Source organism: Drosophila pseudoobscura, chromosome 2 (genome assembly GCF_009870125.1).
Source record: "Drosophila pseudoobscura strain MV-25-SWS-2005 chromosome 2, UCI_Dpse_MV25, whole genome shotgun sequence".
NCBI classification, from domain to species: Eukaryota; Metazoa; Arthropoda; class Insecta; order Diptera; family Drosophilidae; genus Drosophila; species Drosophila pseudoobscura.
In genome coordinates, this window is record NC_046679.1 from 17,586,276 (window position 1) to 17,602,958 (window position 16,683).

At 43.4% G+C, this 16,683-nt stretch overlaps 1 protein-coding gene across 1 annotated transcript in view; it reads right to left on the reverse strand.

Annotated features, from left to right (window-relative positions):
• Positions 1–663: 663 nt before the first annotated feature.
• Positions 664–16,683, reverse strand: part of 5-HT2B (5-hydroxytryptamine receptor 2B) — a 47,219-nt gene continuing 31,199 nt past the window's right edge. Inside the window, exons 3-7 of the mRNA XM_033385943.1 lie at positions 12,255–12,487; positions 11,771–11,999; positions 9,503–9,641; positions 9,074–9,433; positions 664–5,253 (exon numbers count right to left, since the gene is read on the reverse strand). Of these exons, the coding sequence (XP_033241834.1) occupies positions 3,870–5,253; positions 9,074–9,433; positions 9,503–9,641; positions 11,771–11,999; positions 12,255–12,487 (2,345 nt within the window). The 3' untranslated portion in view covers positions 664–3,869. The remainder of the gene's footprint in view (positions 5,254–9,073; positions 9,434–9,502; positions 9,642–11,770; positions 12,000–12,254; positions 12,488–16,683) is intronic.

Here is a 16,683-nt window from a genome sequence, read left to right on the forward strand (position 1 = left end):
TGGAAATGTTAGAGCTGAAAGGCTCTGAAAATATAAATTAACGGGAAAAAGAGTCCTTCAATTCGAGTGCTGCTACATTGGCATCATTTATTCATGGCTATCATTCATTCATTTCTATGAATACTATATACATATGTACGAGTACGAGACACAATAGATAAAAAGTACTAGCTTTAGAGTTTTTTAATATCATTTTTATTCTAATAAGAAAATTGAATGAAAATGTTGAGGTAAAGATCAGAGACTTGGTAGGTAGTATTCTTAATTATGGTCCTTCTTGTCGATTAGGCCAGATCCAATTGTAATTGCAAGTACATTCATACATATGCAAGATTGACTGAATTGTCATAATTTTTCCTTTAAATTGCCTCTTTCCTAAGGTACATTCGACTCCGCAAAATGTTTAGGTACTTATCTGCCGTGGATCGAAGCGGAGTGCTCACATCGTTGCTCGCCTGATGCTTAATTGAATGGAATTTTACATGGAAATCAAGGCATGGCAATCAAACGTTAGGCAAGGGAGAGAACCAAGCGACAGATTCAGTCTTTTGACGTCGACTTGACTCCTTCTCAGTCCCATTCGATTCGTCGAACCCGTGGGAGTATCAATTTTTGCCCGCACAAAAAATACTGTTTCATGCGTGGAATAAAACTCAGTAGGACTCTGATGTAATAGACATTTAATACAAATCATAAACAATCGGAATACATTCATATAAAGCATAATACACTATAGCTAATATGTTTCACATATTTATTTATCTACGTTTCAGTGTCTTTGACTTAGTTTAGGAAGGACTCGCTATGGCTATCGTAAAATACACATTTATATGGGGATATGTCGCTTTGGAGTGTTTAGATTTCTTCTGATTATCTTTATTTACCCGTCTGTTTTTGCTACGGTGAATGAAATTTTAATTTTTCCGGCTTCTATAGCTAAACATATAGCTTTACATAGCTAAAATCAGTAACAATTTGAGCCATTTCTTTTGTATCTTTAAAAATGTTTACAAGTTCGAAAATATATCATCAAAACTCGCTTCAGGGACGTGGAAACCTTTGAATCAAAAGAAAATACTCTGATTTAACGCTTGTTCTGCTGGTGGTATATAGAATAATAGCTGTTCTAGCTGGGAACCTACAGTACAGTGCATACATTGATATCAGCTCTCTATCAGATACATCCATCTACTATCTAATCATATATCACCTCATTCAATCTTCACTAAAATATAATCTAGTCAGGACAAGGCTGGATAGGCTCTTTGATTCTAAACTCTTAAACTTAAACTATACACGAATTAAACACAACTATTATGACCTAGGGTGTTATTGTAGTCACGTGAAATATGGTATATACAGTACTTGGCTTGTCAAAAAGCTCAGTTTTCGGTTATAGAGACTCGTACAGTTGAACAGTTCGTATTTGGGTGCTGTTCGTTATATCTAGGACTACTGGTAAAAGCGTTTTGTCACAATGCTCCCCTTTTTGACTTATAGGTATTATACATACACAGATCAACGATCAATCTAAAATATATCAGTAATTTTACAGTAAGCTACATTTTACTTATACAATAGACAATGTTAAAAAATAAATTCAAGCAACACTCGAAGCACATAGTATTTTCCATTTTCTGTCTTGCTTTAAATTCGTATTTATCTAACATTATTGTTGAATATTTTCTGCATAAAACGTTTATTTTGTTGCAATGACTGAGTATTCTTATATTATCATTAAACATTGATCTTTTGCTTGTGGTAAAATATTTTTCCTGCCAGAGAAGTTGCAAGCTGCCAACTTTTTAATAAGACAAAATATTTCACAAAGATTTCTGGCCGGGAACATCAATATGGAAATTCGTAAGCCTATAGAGCTCGGTAAACTAGGAGCGAGTGCAGGTTTCCAGGAAAATTTATTGTGAAGAAATTTGATGGTCGGAATGTTTTAAAGATGTCGCAGGCACCTTCAGTACTTTTGTACTTTTTAGGGTATTGAGATAGTCCTTATAGGAGTATGTACATTTAAAGAACATATGTGGCAAAAAAGCGGATGGGGAAAAGGAAAAGGAAGGGGGAAAACCCCTCCCGTTTGCGCCCGGGCCATCGACTGTCTTTGTTGTTTGCCCTGAGGCCTGCTATTAAAGTTCAATGAAGTTCCATGGGTGTGAAACTTTGCGAACCACAGACTCACTCCACCGACGGCCAGCCCAACAGGGACCTGATTCACCATTGATTCAATGAAGTGGAAAAAATATTTCCGCTGGCGATAAAATTGCTATAAATTTCAAAGTGCCGCCAGAGCTTCCTCATGTCTGTGCTCGGCATTGCAGGGCCTTCTGCTGTACGGGCATGGATAGAAGTTGAGGCGCTAAAAATTTGTCAGTAAAAAATGTACAAATTTTTTGGCATTGTGAGGTGTCGCGACAGCATCTTTGAGTGGCTGCCACTAATGGCGTCATTACGCATCATCTTCCTCTCACAGGCCACTTCTCTGTTCGTCTCTTCCTCTGCGCTTCCTTGGGTACTTTGCAGCCGCCTGGCGATATGGCGCTTTAAACTTGGGGAAAAGAATTGAAAACTTTCATCCCAATGGCTATTATTATTGCTGTTGTTATCCTGTTGTTGTTTGATGTCTTTTAAGCATCTGCTTCGGCTACGGCTACGGCTATGCCTATGGCTATGGCTATGGCTACCGACCACCGACCCGCATCCTGACCGTCTCCAGGGTCCGGTCAAGCTCTTACGTGACCAGCTGAAATTTTTCATTTGCCCACAGAAATAAAACAAAATGAATGAACTTTTCAAATAAAAATAGCAATCTGCTAAGCCAAAAAACAACAACACAAGCCACATCGCCATCAAGCACACGAACAAACAAGAAAAGTCACAAATTCTCCTGGATTTGTGTACGTGTCGGTTCCTTAAATGATTTTTTATAAAATTCTCGTGCATTTTGCGGATGGCAAACTTCACATAAATTCACTGCATAATTGCGTATTTCTATCGAATATCACAACTCGAAGGGAGTTTTCCTGTGTAAAAAAATACTCGTAAATATGTAAATATTTATTAAACGAGCTGGAAGGGTTTCTTTCGGGAACTCGTGCGTTAAAGATACGCACAACACAGTTTCAATATACATACATACATATGTATGCATTTATGAAAATCTATGAAACTATCAAAACACGTAAAAGCCATGAATTGTGCACAAGAAGGAGAGGCAGAGTCAACGCTGGGATACATATTTTTCATCATCTTGCATGGATAATAATGATCTGATCACAATGGATCTGGTGGGATTACCCGTTGCTGATTCTCCCTCTGTTAGCTTTATCGAAAGGAAGAAATGGATTTTCTGTCTACACTTGTCCCAAATGGGAACAGAGAGCAGAACAGAAACTTTAAAATGAATGGGATTAAATTACTATTTGCCACATTCAAGGCATTATTCAAGACAAATTTAGTTTTCAGTATACCCGCAATTGGAATGACCAGACATGTGTCTTCGGTATGCAAATTGAATTTGAAATTAATTAGAGCCACAAAGGCGCTTAAGCCTTGAGGACATTCGGTCACGCACACGCTAAACACTGGGATGAGGACATGTGGAGCGACCAACAAATTGGGTATACGACACGTTGTGCGGTGGACCGCAGGCAAAATGGACTGGGATGCCGCACAGCGCTCTTTCTCTGTTTGCGGGTTTATCTGTTGCTTCCCATTGCCCCTTTTCTCTTGGCGACTCCGGCAGGGACTGGCCGCTGGCGTCCTTCTGGCGGCTGCAATGCAATGGAATCCTGGAAGTCCACGCTGGGGCATTTCTGGGGCTTCTTCTTGAGTTTGCCAGGCTTAACTGGCGTCTGCTATCTGCTCGGTCTCCACGCGCTCGTGCTGGAGTAGCGGCACAGTAGGACCTTCTTGAATGCCTGCCTGAAGACTTTGTTGAAGATGGTGTAGAATATGGGGTTGACCATGGAGCTGGCATAGCCCAGCCAGGTGACTACGTCAAAGACCCAGTGGCTGATTCTCTCCTCACACTCAGCGCACACCGTGGGTAATAGGTTGAGCACGAAGAAGGGGGACCACAGAATGACGAATGTGAAGAAAACGACGCCGAGGACCTTGGTGGCCTTCTGTTCCAGCCGAATGATCCTGCCGTGACGCGACGAGTTCCTCGAGATCACACTGGAGTTTCTGGAATGGTGAGAGCGAACAGTCTGCTGCCGCTGCAGCATGCATGGTGAAGATGTGGTCGCCCTAGTCTTGCTGCCTCCGCCGCCTCCTCCGCCCTCCGTCCCAGCCTGGTAATTCATATTCTGGTGGCTGCGCAACGTGGCCGAGCGCCTCAATGGCGTAGATGCAGTGGACGCTGCGGCCGTCTTGGTCGGAGTCAGTAGCAGTGAAGTTCGGACTCCTCCGAAGCTGCTTCCCCGCCGGCGATGGCGACTGGCGTCCCAAGTGACCACCGAAGCAGTTTTCGAGATACTCAGCTTGCGTCTTCCAGGGCAGGGGGTTCCGGGAGCAGCTAGGTAGCCGCTTCCATCGCTCTGGACCGTCAGGGAGCTGCTTTGGTTCTGGGTAGAGTGCGGACTAAGGGTTGTGCTGCCAGAGGGCGGGGCGGCTCCTCCACCGCATACTGCAGTGCCACCTGGTCCCGTTATGCCCTCACTCACACTGGAGGTCAGGGCCTTTTTATTTCCGCTGCTACAAAGGAGCAGTTCCATTTCACTTGGGGAACTACTCACCGCCGTTGTCGTCGTGGTCACCCGAAAGGTTGATGAAATTATCTTCACCTCGGCCGTCTTCACACAGTTCTGCAGCGGCCGATCTCCAAAGTAGGGACACGTGCATACCGAGGGCAGCTGCATGTAGTCCGACAGTTGGCTTTGGCCACCGACGCCAGTGTGGCACTGCTTCACCTGCGGTGGATCTAACTCGGTATCCGAGTGACAGCCCTTGCCATTCGCAGTTGACCTCGACTGCTGATCACGGTGCGCCATGACATCGACTGACTCTTCTCCGACATCGTCGTCATCGATGCTCTCCTGTACGGTGGTGTGTCTTGTGTAGAGCGCATTCTTGGGCAAACTGTTGTGCCGTTTGTGGCGCCTCAGCGTCGTTGTTGGGGTGTCCGGATCCTCATGCGCGTCGTCGATGCCTGCGCGGCGTTCGCGTCCCGGAACTGCTGACGAAGCCCGACGACGATGCTTGTAGGCTCGCAGGCGTTGCGAAAGCTGGGAGAGAGTGCTGGAAGAGTAAATTGGATTAGGTATTAAAAGAGACCATCAATACATAGTTCAATTGGTGTGGACACAAGATATGGAAGAACACAGTATCTAAGGATGACTTTTGATTCGCAAAGTCAGTATAATAATACTTTTAACGGGGAAGGTGGTCAATAATTGCTAAATACGACATCTAAGATGATGACCGATGATCTAATAGCTAACAAATTAGTGTGAAAACTCTTAATTTACCATAATTAGGGCATTGAGATGGCGTACTCAAGTGGATCGAAGGGGTAATCGATTAGACCTTGAAGGATGGAAATGTCTTGAGCTCAAGCTTTCGCTAAAAAAATTGTCTACGTTAATTGGAAATTTATCAACTTCCTTAAATCTCCTCTAAAGAGATTCTCCAACTTATGTTACAATCTCGAAATCGTTAAAAAATAAAACATTGTGAGTTTTCGTTTTTTTTCTTGGGGATTTTAGTGCTTAGTGTGTTCGCGGTTGAACTATGGTATATATAAGACCAAAACGTTTCAAGATACATTCGTATTCTATATATTTCAAATACACTTTTAATTTTGTATCAAATTAATAATGGAAATAGTAAGGAGAGGGAATGTTGTGAGTTGCTGCTGCGACCGCAACTCTACATTTATACCCGATACTTGGCGTAGCCACTGCAAATTTGATTTGTTCCTTTTGGCTATAAAAATGATCCGATCTGATCCATATTCGGCAATCTGGTAGATATGGTCATTCTTCTAAATTGTGGATGCCACAAATTTTCGTCTTTTGTGGGGGCGAATCGGGATGGTGCGAAATTATAAAATACACTTGAAACAGTAAAACTTGATTTCTCTAGCTTTAATAGTCTCTGAGATCTGTGAATGCCACAGATTTTCGACCTTTGAGGGGGCGGGGCGAAGTTTTGAAATACCTTTGTAACAGGCACACACATATCACAAAAGTCTTGATACATTTCGAGTATCGGGTATAAAAATGCTAAAATATATCTTCGAAGAATTCCTAGAAGAATTTCCTAATAAGATTATGAGATTTGTTTCTGAGTGGTGTGTTTCCCTCTGTATATGCTACGATCGTCCCTTCAAAATTCTACTCGCCTGTTCAGTCTGAAAATGTTAATTAAAATATGACCTGAGCCAATTGTCTAAACTCTGTCCGAAAGCATTCGTAAACCAACCCCGTAGCCAACCACACGCTTTGTGGTCATCGCGTTTCTGCGGCCCTGTCTGTTGTTTCCCGCTGGAAGGAAGGGAAACTTTTTCTTATGTTTGCGCTTTGTGGCATCCCGATATGATGTGCCGCTTCTGTAGTTGTTGCGGTTGTTAAATTCCTGTCTTTAAGGGGTTTTCCTTGCTACTTGGTGGCAGGGCGCTACGGTCGCGGTTGTTTTGACGCCATGTTGCTGTGCAAGAAAATGCGCGCAAGGCAAGCTTTATTTGGCAACGGAGCAGACAGGACGAAGACTAAGAGGCCTGGTGGGCTGCTAATGAAGGCGTTAGCCAGACACAGGGAACGACAGGAGCAAGTGCAGGGCAGGCATTAGGAAGATGGGGGATAAAGATGTCGGCTCATTATGCATCCTTCGCGTTTTTGATTTGTTTGCACAAGACGTGCGCATAAATTGAGATGCGTTGGAACAAGACCAAGCAATGGCGGAGGAGCAGACAGGGACGCAGGGAGGCAGGAGCCGCCCAACTTCTCATTATGCAAGTAAAACAATGCCGGCTGATGCCAAGTTTGATATTGTTTCAGCCACAAAGGAATTAAACAGCTGCCAAGCTCATCACGACGTGGCTGCAGGCTCCCGGCGGCGGCGGCGGCTGCCGATGCCAACTTCCACTCAAGACCAGGTCTCAGCCCCCGTCGTCACTCGTCGCTCCCCCCACAGTCACTTCCGCCGTTGTCATTGTGTGAAAAAAAACTCAGAAATTAGAATGCTGCCTGCCAGCGCAGCCACAAAAACCAAAGCCAATATCATTTGTTAACTTCTTTGGGCCTGTCAGAAGTGCATGAGGCGACAAATTTTCAAACAATTAAAACCTCCCAACTCAACCCATCTCGACGGTCTGGGCTTCTTGTTCAATGCAAAGCAGAGCCCCTAAGGGCCTCCAGAGCGTACAAAAAGCCAGAACTGAAATCCATTTTATTGATAGCACAAATTCGATCAACTGTCAAGCAAAACTGGGAAATATGAGGGCACAATGCCTGAACCAATGCCTTAAAAAAGCGCACAGTCAGAATGATTCATATTCTTACGTGGAACGTGCCAGTGGAAAATCGAAAGAGGAGGAGGCCGGGGTATATTTTGCCCCAATTTAATGCGCTCAGACGAAATTTATTGGGGACCTATGAAGGAGTTTAAAGCTAAATAATATTGGCTCCATTACGCAGACCTTTCTTAAATCTTGAGAGTAATTAATTAGATACATTGGAAAATTTCCTTTGCTCTGATATAAGCTTGTGACTGTTCCTCTTAAGCTGTTTATGGGCAAAAATATCTATCCAATGGATAAACAATTGATATTACAATGTAGCAATTTGGATATCCACGTAAGAGGCTTAAAGAATTTTAGGAATGTTGTAAAAATACTATTTATGATTTGCTTAATTCGACTTTTGATGACGCTACTTCTTTAAGTTAAAAAATCATCAAGCGAAATTCTTTGCTTATGGTGTTCTAATTTTTAAGGATTTTATTGAGCGCAACTTAGATCAACGTACTTCCTCAAGGAATTTCACATCATAAGCGATTGGACTTATTTCCACCTCACTGCCCCATTACCATGCCCTTCTCATTCGTTCGGTCCATTCTTACATGGCCAGAAATAGCAAAAATTGTTGGTTTCTACGATTCCAATTTTTTAATTGAATTTCTCGGCGCATCTCTTATCCCAACATAAGCCATCAACTAAAATTAGAAAATTAATGAAAAACACATTTACGCAAAAGGCCTCAGCCGACGTCGAAGTTGGCGTTGGCGTTGGTCCTGGGCCTGGGTCTGGGCTTGGGTCTGACGCCCAAATCACTCGAGCAGCTCGAATGCCAAATAAAAGTGGAGTCCCGCTCCAGCCTTGCCGCCAACAAAGGGAAAACGAAAACGAACAAAATTAATTATTACGAAAAATTGCACAAGTCAAAAGCGGAAGGACAATAAAAGGCAATGCCGCAAAAAGGAGCACACAAAACTAAGAAAAGGCAGGAGGAAAGTAAGCGAGTCACAAAGCAACGAAAACGAGAGGACTTGAGGTGAGCTCCGGCCTTGCCTTTTGGTGTGGTCAGCGCTCTCGGACTCGGATTGAGACTCGGCGGGAGTGGAATGCGATTGGGACTGCGAAACAACAAAGATGGCCAGTGACTAGAAAGGATCACTCGTGCAAAACGGTTTGCTGGTAGCAGCTGTTTGTCCTTTTGACAGGTAAGGAGACACATTTTCCAAAGTACTTCCCAGGATTTCGTCGTGAAAATAAAGCTGTTCTGTAAAGCTCTCTCTGTATAGCAAGGGTATAGCAAAACATGCCTTCTATTTGCAGCATTTTTGTAAGGGAAATTTTTGTAATTTAACAAGAGTATATTTTTATATATATATTATATATAGCAACTAAAATACTGCTGAAAAGGGGTGTGGATTTTATTCCGATAAGATCTTAAAAGTATAAGTTAAAATAGCTCTAAGAACAGATTTTAAAAGTGGTAAAGGGTACCCCATATTCATCGAAAATCCCAGCGCCTCTTGTTTATTTTCTTGCGCTTCGTTTTAGACCCCATTCCAGGCAATTATAAATTCAATAGGTATCCCTTCGAGCCCTACTTACCCGTCGCTCTGGTCTCCTCCGAGTCGGCTGCTAGCCAAGGAGTTCCGGGTGCTTTCTCGCTCTATTCCCAGGGTTGTGGTTGACAGTCCCAGAATTGTGGTTCCGTGCCGACTCTTGGGCGAGGTCTGTTGGTGGTAGACGCTTCCATGGAGATGCTGGGGATGCGGCAACTGATTATGGGTTGCATAGCGCTGGGGGCTGCTGGGGAACTGCAGGTGGTTCGATATGGAAAACTCGGACTTGGTGGGCGATCCTGTGGTGGATGAGGAGCCCACTGACTCGAGGCCTCGGGAGAGCTTCAGCATCTCGGCTCCGAATTGATGCAATGCTGTCATTGTTGTGGGCGTGGGTTCCTTGATGCTGTGGGAGTAAGTAATAGATGCTGTATTCCGAGTTCCACGAGCATTGCAGAATCCTAAGAGCGCTTACCTGGAGTCGGGTAGCCAGAGCTCATGATTGTCCAAGGTGCTAAGATCCGTATCCGTTGAATTGGCCGAGTGGGCGTGCAGCACGGAGGAGGCTTGGCCTGGACCCGGCTTTAGCAGACGACGCCAAGTGCACCGCCGTTCTGGGGGAAGGAAAGAGCAAAAATGCACAAAAGTCACAAATGCGCTAATAAATTCGCACGAGTACACAAACCAACACACTCCCCTACGCACACGAAAAGAACAATCTACAAAATCCAGCTACGTGCCGCCCCAAATGGAGCGCTTTACTGCAGAGATTTGGCTTTAACTGACTGGCCAAACGCCAGCTCCCCGACCCCCACCGATACCCCACCCACTAGTGCACTCAGCGCCACTCAAGCGAAAGGGTGCCGCGCCCTTAAACGCTAGTTTGGCCCACACGAATGGGCTGCAATGCATGTGATTCCAGCAGCAGCCTGGCCGTAGAAAGAGTGCATTTAATATTCCTATTGCGCATTGACTGCTTGCTGGCTTTCGTAGCCCCCAGGTCCTGCCCAAATAATCGCGGCGGACCATGGCCATGGGTTGGGTGCTAAATTATAGGATACAAAATAGAGCCGAAGTGAATCCATTCAGAAGGTAGACAGGACTATTACGTACCCACTTAACCGTGCTGAACATTTTGGTGGAATTTAACAACAAATTATCCAAAATCCTATCAACTTTGTGTGCTGTGATTAGCGTCAAAGGTTTCCTTTTGTATACCCGGTACTCAAAATGAGAATAGGGGTATATTAGATTTAGAAGGAAGCGAATACATATGTATAAGTATATTCTTGAGCAGCATGAATAGCTGAGTCGATACAGCTATGTCTGTTTGTCCGTCTATCCGTCTTACTTATTTGAAGGCTAGTTATACTTAGAGCAACAATATTTTGTATCCTATTCAGACTCCTGTAATATCACATCGAATCAAGTTTGTTTAAAAATTTTGCTATGCCCCTTTCCGCCACCACAAAAAACGAAAATCTGTTCAATCCGCAATTCTAAAGATGAGACAAAACCAAAAACAAAGAATCATATAATATGACCATATCTATCAGATTGCAAAATTGGGATCAGATCGGATTATTAATCCTAATTAATTATTAGCCAGAAGGAACAATGCCGTCCACGCGCCTACTCATTTTCTGTCTCTCTTTCACACACTACTCTTCGCCGTGCAATGTGTGCGACCTCTGCCAGAGGGGAGCCATACTGACTGAGTATCTGGTACAAATGTGGAGTCGTGGCCGTAGCTTCGACTCACAACGTTCCCTCTCGTTTTCAACTAACTCTAAATTCAACTAACAAAACTTCAAACATCTGAAATTATGACTGTATTTGTTCTTTTGTTTAATAAAATTGCTGTTCAATTGCTATTCGATTTAAAGTAGTACTACTTTGAATACCATTAACTTGTTCTGGCCGCATCAGCTCATAAAAGTCATCGATCAAATTCTAAAACCCTTATGCCGTTTCAAATATTTTTAATTGAACAGGAAATGCATCAACATCTAAAGTTTTATCTCGAAGCTCCGAATTTAAGACAAGTCAAGCACTTCTGTAACCCTATCGCAGCCTTACAATGCATTTGCTATGCCGGTTTTTATATTTGGGGCAAGTCGAAATTGGCTATCTAAACATATGTACGTGTAAACCTAACGCTCACAAATGATATCGCATGCGAGACTTATAATTTATGCGTTTGCGAGACTTTTGCGAGCTCGTTTGCGAGAGTTTTCGATTCAAAAATGTATCCCTGATAAACAAGCTCGCTTGCGAGCATTTTGCGGACTCTCGCAAAAGGCACGTTTGTTAGTTTGCTGGGTAGGTATAGGCTATATGGATTCCACTTGCACAAGTGTGGGAGTGAAAGTGTGTAGCTGCTTACCCTTTTCCTCCCGGTACAATGTGTCGATGGCTATGCCGATTCTGTGTGCACTGCTGCGGCTTAACAGCTCTTTGCCCCCAGCACTCCACCTTTTAAAATTCATGCGATGCAGATACTGGAAATATCCCCCACATGGATGTGCATTGTTTGTCTAGCCCACCGCCTACAACACCTGCTCCTCCTCTGCCAGCCCTTTTCGAGTGCCATGCAAAGTTCTTAGCATGGCACAAAGAAAAACGAAAAAAAGTGCAACCAAAAAACGAAATGCAAATTTTAGGCAAACTGAAAATCATATTAAGCCCGAGCCGCTCGTCGTGGCACCCACCAAAGGGAGAAAAGGGTAAAAGCGAAGCTTACCCAAGGCTGGAGTCTGTCCCAACCACCCGCTGGCCCAGCCGGGTGTGGCGGCTGCCGTCTGATGGCCACCGCCCAAGTTCTGGCGCTGCCGGGCCAGCAGTCGCACGGTCAGACAATATGTCAGCAGCATCACGCCCAGCGGAATGTAGAAGCAAACAATGGACCCGACGAGCTTGTAAACCGGATCCGGTATCTGGCAAGTCCCATTCACCAGCACTGAGGCATGATTCTAGAATCAAATGAAAGAAAGCACAAGAGAAAAGAAGAGTGAGCAGATTGAAAACTACAAGATGTAAAAAGAATGGCGAGTAATTAGAAAAATATTTAAAGCGGACGCGAATCTCTCGTATCTTTTTCAAAATGAAATATTCAATTAAACATTCTTGAATGATCAAAGGAAAATTTTAATGACTTTAAAAGAAGAAAAGGAGGAATATCGGCCAACTCGTATTTTTTTTTAATTTTTTAAATACACATTACTTACCTTGGAATACATCAAGCTCAATGGTAAACTCATGGCAATACTCAACAGCCATACAAAAACAATTTTAAGAGTGACTCTTCGCCGCGTTTTATTCCGACCAAATCTCATCGGGTAACGGAGCGATAAATAACGGTCCACGGAGATGGTGCACAGATGCATTATGCTGGCCGTGCAGAAAAGGACATCCAGGCAGATCCAGGTCAAACAGTGCTCGGACCCCAAGGGAAAGTATCCTGGTGAACAAGAGTAGGAGAACGGTTCGCTTTATATTAGGTGAAGTTGTAAGTATTCTGCCCCTTACTTATGACGCCATAAAGTGGTGCCTATATATACTATGAGGATGCTTGGTTATTGTGCGATGCGATACCTAGGCAGCAATGCAGTCTAGAGGACCAACAACCTCCAACTGTCGCCTGACCATTTTTATTTAATATTTCTTGGTTTTTTCTGGTCATATTTTGTTCACTACTGCCCCCTACCTCTTCCATCGGATGCTGCCAAATGATATTGCCTGGTGCCTTATGGGTGCCCCTCAGGGGCTTATGAAACATATTTGTGCCGCCCATACGAAACGATAGTCAAGCTCCTGCTGCTGCTCCTGTCCAGCTCCGAGGGCGCTGTGGACATAGTTTTGCGCAGCTGTTGGACGCCATAACTCAGCGATTTCCCCATGTCTCTCCATGTCCCTCACATAAAAGTACAATTGTTCTGGGATGGTGTCTGGAAGGGGCATGTTAGCTGGATGTAGGGCAGGCCGGCGTATCGAATGAGTGATACTTGTGTTTACCCTGTTGTGGGGTGCCCGCTGCCGGGGTGCGTGTGGGGGAGATTTGTGCGCGGGACTTATGTCCAAAATCTGGTTCAACATGTATACGGATGGCAAAGGGGAAAGGCAGTTCTTGGCCATGGCTGGATCGATAAAAGTGTTCAGAAAAGTGAAATGGGGTTCCATTTGCCCATCGGTCAAAAATTAGTTGGCCTTCCCATTTAACCAATTTGTAATTCCTAAATAGCCAGCATCGACAAATTGGAGTAATAATCGGGAGTGTAATCGGGGACTTACCCATTTCTCTCAATTTCCATTTTCCCAGCGCACTGAATGGAAAGCCCCGAGCACCAGTATCTGTTGCATGCCACGCTGCCAGCCACTTCCCGCCCTCTAGAGCCCATTAAGCTTTGTTTATGGGCAGCCAAGGTTTGTCACATTTGTCCCCACTCCCACCATCGGTTTCCATAGGCGCTCAAATTGCAATAATGCTGCCTGTTCCAAAGACCGAAAAGAAAATGTTACGAATGACACGGCCATTGGGCCCGGCTGCAAATGGGCCGGTCCCAGACGATTTGTATCGTAAGTAAAGTGTCAATAAGATCAATTTGGGGAGCAGACCATACGGTTGGTCCTTTAAAAGGGACCCCCCCCATCAAGCTTCGAGAAAATTTGTTTAAGCTGGAAGCCAACAGTCCAATGAAATACGGGGAGTAAGTTAAATTAAATAAAATCTGGCTTTGGCCGGGCACAAAAGGAAACTAAAGAACATTTTCAGTAGGAACCTGAAATTCGGGTCGCTACCGCTTTCTCCGGATGCTCCTCCCTTACCCTTGCGCCGACTTTACGGACTGGAAGCTGGGGTCTGACCGAGGACAAAGCTTTTATTTGTGTTTTTGTTCCCTTTTTTGGGCGCTTTTCTTACGAAAAACATTTCAACTTACAAATGCGAAACAAATTTCAAACAAAAGCGCAAAACTTTGCTGTTCCCCTGCTGGAGTCAGGGTAAATACATTTTTAGCTGATTTCTTTTGTGTTTCGCTTTGCATGCCACCACCCACAGCCGGCGGGAAAAAGAGTCCTCATAAAACTAAACTAAAACACAAATAGCCGAGCAGGCTGATGACGAGCAAAGTTGGCGGGAAAATGACTTGGTAAATGAGTTGAAACTTATTTAATTTGTTGTAAGTTTAAGTGGATAGCGAGAGGGGTTCTGGCCTGGCTCTGCCACGCTAATGATTCGGCAGCTTCCCAAATAGACTGAATGACAAACCAAAGTCCAGCTGAAAAAATCTTCCCACACAATCGAAGATGAAGTGGCTATGGCTAACTATTGTTTGAGCCCGCCCCCACCCAGCTTTGGTATGAGCTGGGGCCACTGGGGCAAATATTTGCACGCTTTTCCGCGTTGCTGAACTCAGGCAAACAGTTATCGCAAAGCGCCGCCGGCGGTGAAGGTGGTCGGAAAATGGTGGAATATCGAGGGAGCATATGATTTATGAATGGACTGATCCCTGTGCAAGGCTGTGTAATGTAATCCTTTGTGGCTGTTGTTGTTGTGGCACGGCATCGATTTCAATTTTGGCTTCGGCTCTGCCGTTTCCTTGCATGCAACTTGAGGCACAGCATCTTTAGTCAATTAGATACATTTATCTTTAAACTGTTTGCCCACTAAATGAGCCAATGACAGGATAAAAGGGTTCGGTGCTTTTTGTTTGGTTAGCCGAATGCTTTATGTGGATTTTACCGATGAATAATATTTAGTATGTAGTATTTTTAGAAGTAGACATATCGTAGTGATTGGGATTGGAATATTTATATCGCTGCTACATCAGATTTAAATACGATATACGAATGAGTGAGATATACGAACGAATTAAAATTTCTATTATCATGGAAAACATGAAAATAAAATTGAGTATTTAAATACCATTGAACCCTTGAAAATCAAAATTTTACTTTTCTAGTTGTAATACAAAAATGCACATATCGTCAGTAGATACGTATGTACATACATTTTTATGTTTAGTATAGTTTGCACTATTTATTCAATTCAAAATTCATTAAATACATAAACATATGTATGTATAATTCTGGGGTTTCGGCAGATTAAGAAGAAACAACAGATCTCACTGAAAAAGAGAAACGACATTTCTTCGTTTTTCGATAGCTTTAAATTCAATTTGCTTTATGCTTTGCAACGCTTTGAAATTATTTGGCAAACAAAATAAACATCAGCATAAATCCCAAACCAATCAAAAGTGAAATATCAAATACCTGTCACCAAATAAAACTCGCACATCACATCCCCAACCGTTCACCTCCCCTACCTTACGTGTACTTAGGAACCCAGAAATAACACGAACACAATCCAAATGATTTGTGTCAATAAAAAGGGCGCACGGTAATAAAATGCAAATATGAGAAAAGCAAAAATCATTGAGCGAAGACTCGAAAATTCCCGTGATTATAAAATAAGCCAACCCAACCCGATTCGCTGCTCTGTATATTGCTCCACAAACCATCAACAATAACAATTTTCATAGCAAATCTCAGAATTGAGAACGGCCCAAATGTGTGTCTGGCCCCTGGCATATGTCTGTCACAGACACTTATACCAGCGATAAGAAAAGAACATTGGGGAGTAGAAGGAGTATCAGTCTTGAAGTAATCGGCCAAGTTAAATACTAGGCCAGTTTTGGTTTAGAGCCCAGCACCAAACACAATTACAATATTTTTTCGATTTGCGACATCTTTAAATTTTCCTCTAATTGGCCGCACTGCCGCCGGCTGTTTTGCCCATGTTTCGTACAGTATGTTTATGTGTTTTGACTGCGTGGGTGTACGAGCAACCCGCGGCGCTTGTTGACACGTTGTCACCTCTGCTGTCATCCAAATTTATGGGGAGCAGTGGGATGAAGGCGGGGCGTGGGGCCGGTAGTCCGCTGGGGCTTTTCTTTTTGCCTGTTGACAGCAGTTTTTGACTTTTAGCACGTCTGCATGTAAATACATATCATTTTCATTTGCATTTCTCGCGTCCCTCTCACATATGTATGTACATATATCCTATTTGCATGGCCATGCATATGTTTATTCATATGGATGTATGTATTTTTATCTGCGGGTATCTGTGGCCCTCACGAGATGTATTTGGGTTGATCCCTATGGCGCTGCCGAAAAGCAGGGTACTAAAGTGTGTATAGGACGCCACTATCAACAGTACAACAAACCCTTCAATCCCCCTTGGATGTATATCTTTCGAAGGGATTTACTGGAATTTCTGGCTACATCCAGAACATATTTCTGAGTATTTCCATGAATGAATTGAATGCAATGAAATTTAATTGATCAATTGTATGTGTTTTGAATCTTCCGATCATTCCATTTAACTTTGTTGTTAAGGAAAACCAAAAAGTCGACGAATCCTTAAAAGATTTTAAGTAAAAAGAACATTTTTGGATGTCCAACCAAATGTTGATGCGCAGCTGTTGCTGCTGGTAACCGATGTTGCTAGCTGGCTGGGTTTGTTGCGGGCGGGGCGTTACTTCTGTTTACCCGTGTGGTCAAATATGTGTGTTGCCAGCATGCAAAAAATGTTGCTATGGAAAAATCGCCTATGGGATTCTAGATGCACTTCTTCTTTAATTTAATGAAAATATCGTA